The following is a 6,619-nucleotide window of genomic DNA, read 5'->3' as shown; positions in this document are numbered from 1 at the left end:
CAGCCAATTTTGAAAGAGATGCATCTTAGCTCTGGAAATTGTTATTGAATATGTGAATGCTGTTGTAATGAAATGCCTCTTCTAATTATATGGTTATTAAATAAATAATTTTTTAAAAGTCTATCTACCTTGAAATTGGCACAGTATAAGGAAGCCCAAACTAGTCACATTGGAAAGATAGAGAGAAATCACATGTCCCAACCAGCCTAGCCCAGGCTTAAACATGTGAGGTAAGAAGCTACCTTGGACATTCCAAGCAGACATACTATGGAAAAAAGCACAGAGACCCAGACAACACTACAAATCAAGATCTCAGGCAGGTGGCCCCAATCACACCTTCCCAGATGTCTCCAACTATCCAAGGCACTCTATCGGAAAACATCGTAGAATGTACATAACACTTCTATGCTAACTTTTTCACAAATTCCTCACACACAAAATATGAGCCTGATAACACAGTGGTTGTTTTGGACTACTAAGTTTTGGGACTAGATCATTATGAAATGGCTAAACATTTAAACCCAAGGAAGGTGTTTACCACACATAATACTTACCAGTGCTATCTACATAAACTATGCTCCTGAGCAAAATGGTATTACAACAATATATAAGAAAAAATGCATGTATTCTTTTTTCCAGATATCTAAGATGTTATTATTGGGCAGTTCGAACTTTAATTGCTATTGGAGGCCTTCCTGAGCCACAAACTTCATTTGAAATTGTTTTTTAACTCTTGAATTTTTTTTCTGGAATTTTTGTGTTCTCCAGCCTAATTGGTCAGGTAAGTTGATTGTGAATCCCTAGACACAAAGTATTTTCATTTTTGAAATACTAATAAGTGTTTATAAATTTTATGGAGGAAAAATTAAAATCCGTCTGGTTGTTCTTTTCCTGCTCCTCCTCCTCTTCCTTATCCTCCTCCTTCCCCTCTTCCTCCTCCTCCTCCTCCCTCTGCCATCTTTCATCTATTAAATGACATAGAATAGGTTTGTGTGTCAACATTGCAACAATGACTTTTTTGAAGACAGACTCTTGCTACATACCTTTGAGCTTATTGTCCTCCTTCCTTTCATAGAGAAGTGGATTCAGACCTCAAGTGCTGGAATGGCATATGTGTGCCACCATAGCCAATTGCCTTTCCATTTTTAGACCATTAAATCTGTCGAAGACTTACCAGCAAAGTTTGTTAGGCTATAGAACACTTTTCATAGGCAGTGAAAACATTGTTATTCATGATTAAGTAGTCTTGAACCTAAGCCAAGGTGTTTCAAATAGCATTCGATGTTGTTCTATGGCATAATGGCATGCTCAGTGCAAAGTGTGCCTGTGATGTGTTCGGAACCAAAGCCTCAGTGAATTTGTACACTACAGTATGGGCAAGCCATGCCAGAGACACCTTGAATTCATTGCATATTTAATTTTGAATTAATTTTTGGTCATTGTACATTCAGAAACATTTTATTGCTACCAAATTTTTACAGCCCCCACATTCCGTTACACAGCCCCATATGGAGGTATGACAAGGCTCAGGAACCTGGGTACAAGATGACAAAATCATTAATCTCATTGGAGAAATCATGATTCTCACTCACCACACTCACAACAGTATGGATGAAATTCATGCTGTAACAATAAGAACTACTCAATAAGATATTTGATAATGATCAAAACATTTCAAGCCTCAAATAATGCATCCAAGAATGTCAAGGGTCTGCCAAACATGCCAGGCACCAGAGAGGTTTGGAAGCTCTGTATGATTTCAAAATGGGAAGCCTCCCAAGAGGTTTCATGAAGCAGATGTATCTGAGGCATTTTCAAAAGCGAAATGGTAACCAGTCATCATCAATAAGCAGTTCAACAGATCAGAAACAGTAAATGAAAAGATGCCAGTAAGCCTCAGATGTGTTCAAGGAAACAGAAAGAGGTCCAGAATTAATGCTATAAAGGACCTCTGTAAATAAGAAGTAGATGCAAAGATTCAATATTTTAAGGGTTCTGAATATCAGATTTGAGTTTTACCTTGAAAGCAATGGGAAGCCAGCCTCTGGAGGACATTGGACAAAGAGACTCATGGTTAATTATATCAACCAGAAAGGATAATTGTTTTTAAATGTTTTATTATTACTTTTGGTGAACATCAAGAGCAAATGCTATTGAAAATATAATTTGCTACACTCACGTATCTTAAAAGGAAAGTGCATACCACACCATGAAGGTGAGGGCATTGAACAAAATAGGGAATTATCAGGGAAGGAAGGAAGGAATGGACCTGGGTAAACAAGATGAGGGTCAGGTAATTTGAATAATTTTACTGGGCTTTGAGCTGTAAGGCTATTTCTCTGACGCCTAGTACAGTCATATGGGACAGATATATAGTGGCTTAGATGTGGGAGACTATATGACAGCTATATAATGAAGGCATTTGGGAATAGGGATTATGAGTTAGTTTGCATTATGAAAGGCACTTTCAGGGAAGTTGGTCACTATCTGTTGCAATCAGCTATCATTGCAAGGGGCAAGCAAGGCTCTCAGTCAGGAAGCCTTTAAAGGCAAACACATCAAAATTCAGAAAATAGGCATATGGGTAATGCCAATGCACAGGGACATGGCAACTCTAGTTTGGTCTTATTAGTGAACTAAAAAGGGTGATTGGAGCAGAAACTCCATTTGGAAAATGAGTATCAAGCAGTTAAAACTTATGTGTAAAATATTATCTCAGTGGCTGGGGAAATGTGCTAATGGTTGAAATAGGAAGGTAATTAGATAGAAATTCAATTAAAATTTATTGGAATGGAAGTAAGAAAAAACCCACATTATTTCATAGTCATAAAATCCATATGAGGTACACATTGTTTTATCAGTTTTACAGATGAGGAAACTCCAGTCTAAAGAGATTAAGAGGCACTGCCATTTCACACTTATAATTCATACTGTCTTAAAAATGGAACCATGTACAATAATATTGGCAATCAAAGCAAAACTTAACACATATAGAACACTCAGTATGTGCAAAACAATTTTCAAAAGACTGAAAAATGATGTCTATGTCCTATAATCCTAGCAATTAGGAGGTAGAGGCAGGAGGATTGCCACAAGATCAAAATCAGCCTGGTCTATAGAGAAAAATTGTGGCCAGCCAGGACTACAGGGTGAGACTCTGTCTCAAAAGGAAAAAGAAAAAAGAAAAAGAAAAAGGGGAAACAGTGTCTTCCTAGCATCAATTCAAATCTCTTACCACTCACTACAACAATTGCAGCCATATCGCTTGGGGATTCTGAATTTGGACTCTACTGTAGACCTACTCAATCAGACCCTGCATCTTAACAAGATCTTTGCATGATTCTTATAAATGAATGTTTGAGAAGTGACACTTTATATACTGTAACATACCTGACCTTAAATTGAATTTGAAGCACTAACAGGAACTGAAATCACAGAAATTGTGGTACTGGAGCACAAGAGAAAGTTGGAAGCTGGATATAGATTTACATGCACCTTAATCTCTCATAGTAAATATGAATAGAAGATGCTGAGAAGGAGCCAGATAGATGCAAAAGCAAGATATCCTGGGATAAAATTTCCATGTATCAAAATTCATACATGTAACCACACTAATGACTATGCCCCACAATCACTTTTCACTAGTCTGTGATGCAACTCATAAAGCCTGATATTTTCTAACACTCACTCCTGTGCTTCCCTAGACTGAAACCCATTGTGTAATACAAATTGTCCTCAATTCGTACACCAATGAAACCCACCATCGCTAAAGGATAATACAGAAGACATTCAGATTACTATAGTACTTGGGCTCTCAAGATTTAATGTTTTAAGTTGTCTTTGGTTCCCAACTATCTCCCAACCCAACCCCTAATATACCAAGTCTCACGGCCTTAAGAAAAACTGCATAAACGTGTTTATCTGTCAAAAGCAGATGGAAAACAAAAATCTGGGAATTAAGGTTGTAGAATATTCGGAGAGCCATTGAAGAGTAAGAGACTGAAAAATGGATACACTGGATTGTCTCTGAATGTCCTCAGCAAATACTTTTAAGAAATAGAAGAGCCCATTAACTCTAAAAATGTAAACTGAGAGGCCATCATGATAAATGGTATCTGAGCTATATCAAAAAAAAAGTAGTTTTTCCATAAGCAGAAAAGTCTCCACAGCTACTAGAATGAATGAGAAAAGTATTCGTGTGAAAGAGAAGCCCTAGTTTCCCTCTATAATAAACCCACAGTCAAAGCAAATTTGCAACCACTTGCTTCCCTCTCTGTGAGAGGAAGAGGCAAGCAATATATCTTTTTTTGTGCTGAGACCTTAAAGCTCAGCTTTTAACCTAGAGTGGGTTTTTATGGCTGAGTTATAAACATCTGAGAACTAATCCTGACAGTTCCTTAAGTATTGTCACAGCAGTAGACAATGCTTCAGTAATTTCAGCACATTTCAACTTCTGCTGAATACTATGCCTTGAGCATGATAAGATTTGATTTTATCTGTCTAAACAACACAAAGGGAAGTACAGAGGTTGAAACTGCATGATAAACTGAGCCTACAAAGCCAACCAACACTGGCTCATCTGTGAAGGATACTTTTACAGTGAGGCTCATCAAAATGGACTAGCTGTTCTGCCAAATAACTGCTCAGCTTTCATTACACTTGCTTTGCATATGTGCAGAGGGTATAGGTGCTTTAAAATGTCAGTGATCATTTCCACAGTAACACAAAATTTGTGAAAATGATGTGAAGTCACTTGCATTATGAGATTGAATCCCCACAAAATTCTCACATGATTGTTATGATGGGTCTTATTGCTGTCAGAGAGAGAATGTCATTTCCCCAACATTTTAACTGAAATGGGTGAAATTAAGATCTGATGTGAGTGTGTTAAAATCGGGTAGTTAGGGCATTATAAAGGTATGCTTAAGGACAAATAATGGGGTTGAAATTTCTCTCCTGGGTTTGTTGTTTTAGATGCGCGATATAATTGGGGCAGCGACAGCCAAAAAGAACAGCTTCCATATCTCATGGACCATATCACTGCCTACATGAACAAATATTCCATTCCTCAAAGTGTGCAGAATCGAGTTCGGACTTGGCTGAAATATACATGGAACTCTCAAAGAATACTAGGTAAGCATTTACTGCTTAAATTCTTCTAAGCCTTATCACATAATGAAAATTATGTTAACTGAAAGAAGAGATAAATTGGATTTGAACAGCAGATTGAAAAGGAATAATTTCTAAGGCATTAATTTAATACCATACCAATGATTTTTTTCTTAAATGTAGAGCCATATATTTTTTGGAAGGCAAATCTTAAAAGAGAAAGGTTAAATTTTATTCCGTCCTACCAGATGCTAGGAATTACATGTTACCTTATCATACACACACACACACACACACACACACACACACACACAATAATAAATAAATAATAAATAAATTAAAGGGAAAATGAGGGGCTGAAGAGATGGCTCAGCAGTTAAGAGCACTGATTGCTCTTGCAGAGGACCTGGGTTCGAGTCCCAGCACCCACATAGCAGCTAAGAACTGTCCTTAACTCCAGTTCCAGGGGAATCCAACGCCCTCTTCTGACCTCCATAGCATTGCACAACACAGGTACACTCACATACATGCAGGCAATACACTTGTACACATAAAATATAAATTAAATTTAAAAAAAAGAAAATTGAGTTCCATTGACCCCTTTTCAGAGACAAGGAAACAGCAGAGACTCCTAACCCAACTGAGACATTTGGTCAAGGATGCAGAACCACCAAATGGTGAACTGCAACTCAGCCTGGCATCTGTTCTCCAAACTCCTGCTCTGTGACATCTCCCTCTCCTGGGAGCACAGTGTGCAAGAAAAGCAGCAAGCTCTCCAGCCATTCTCACTGCACCACATGGTTTGTAGTTGTTTCTAAGAGACCCTTAATCAATGCTGTCTGCTCTACAACTACAGCACGGAAGCTCAAAATAATTTTTTTATTATTATTACACTTGTACAATCTTTTACTCATTATAAACTCTATAAGACACAAAATTAAATGAGGTTTTAACATTTAAAAAAGATCTCCACTTCGTTGTTAAAATACACAGTTTCATACAGAAAAATTCATTTCAGGGCTCTTGACATTGAGACGTTTTCACATGCATTTCTAATCTCTATATATATATGACTATTACTGGTCACAGTCGCTTACTTTCTGAGTTCCTTGGCATCTGAGTATGAATATAAACTCATCAGATAGACAGCCTTCCTCTCCCACTAGAGCCTCCATACTCTGTCATCCCTGCCACTGTCCACTGTGTTGTCAGGACCCCCATCTATTCCCCTCTATCTGCCCTTCTGGTAAATCTAGTCAGCCAGAGGTCCCTGTTCCAGGAGGATCAGCCATTCCTCATTTACGGCAATCCATTGTCATTATTCCTTTGGATAGAATTGGGGTGAACCATATTATTCCTACAATCTACTGACTAATTATACATAACAGATCAAGAAAAATATCTCTAGATAAGGTTTATTTGAGACCAACTGGTCATTACCCAAGATTTATCTGCAAGACACACAGTAATTAAAAATGCCAGAATGGTGGAACTAACCTTCTTGGATGTT

At 37.6% G+C, this 6,619-nt stretch overlaps 1 protein-coding gene across 1 annotated transcript in view; it reads left to right on the top strand.

The window, feature by feature from the left end:
- Cngb3 (cyclic nucleotide gated channel subunit beta 3) overlaps positions 1 to 6,619 on the top strand; it is a 198,120-nt gene that overhangs the window by 113,071 nt on the left and 78,430 nt on the right. The window contains 3 exon segments of the mRNA XM_029561798.1: positions 640 to 781; positions 4,975 to 5,023; positions 5,026 to 5,133. Coding sequence (XP_029417658.1) covers positions 640 to 781; positions 4,975 to 5,023; positions 5,026 to 5,133 — 299 coding nt within the window.

Source organism: Nannospalax galili, unplaced genomic scaffold (assembly GCF_000622305.1).
Source record: "Nannospalax galili isolate Female #2095 unplaced genomic scaffold, S.galili_v1.0 scaffold934, whole genome shotgun sequence".
NCBI lineage: Eukaryota > Metazoa > Chordata > Mammalia > Rodentia > Spalacidae > Nannospalax > Nannospalax galili.
The sequence above is the reverse complement of the archived record's forward strand: the minus strand, read 5'-3'. Positions and strand labels throughout refer to the sequence as shown.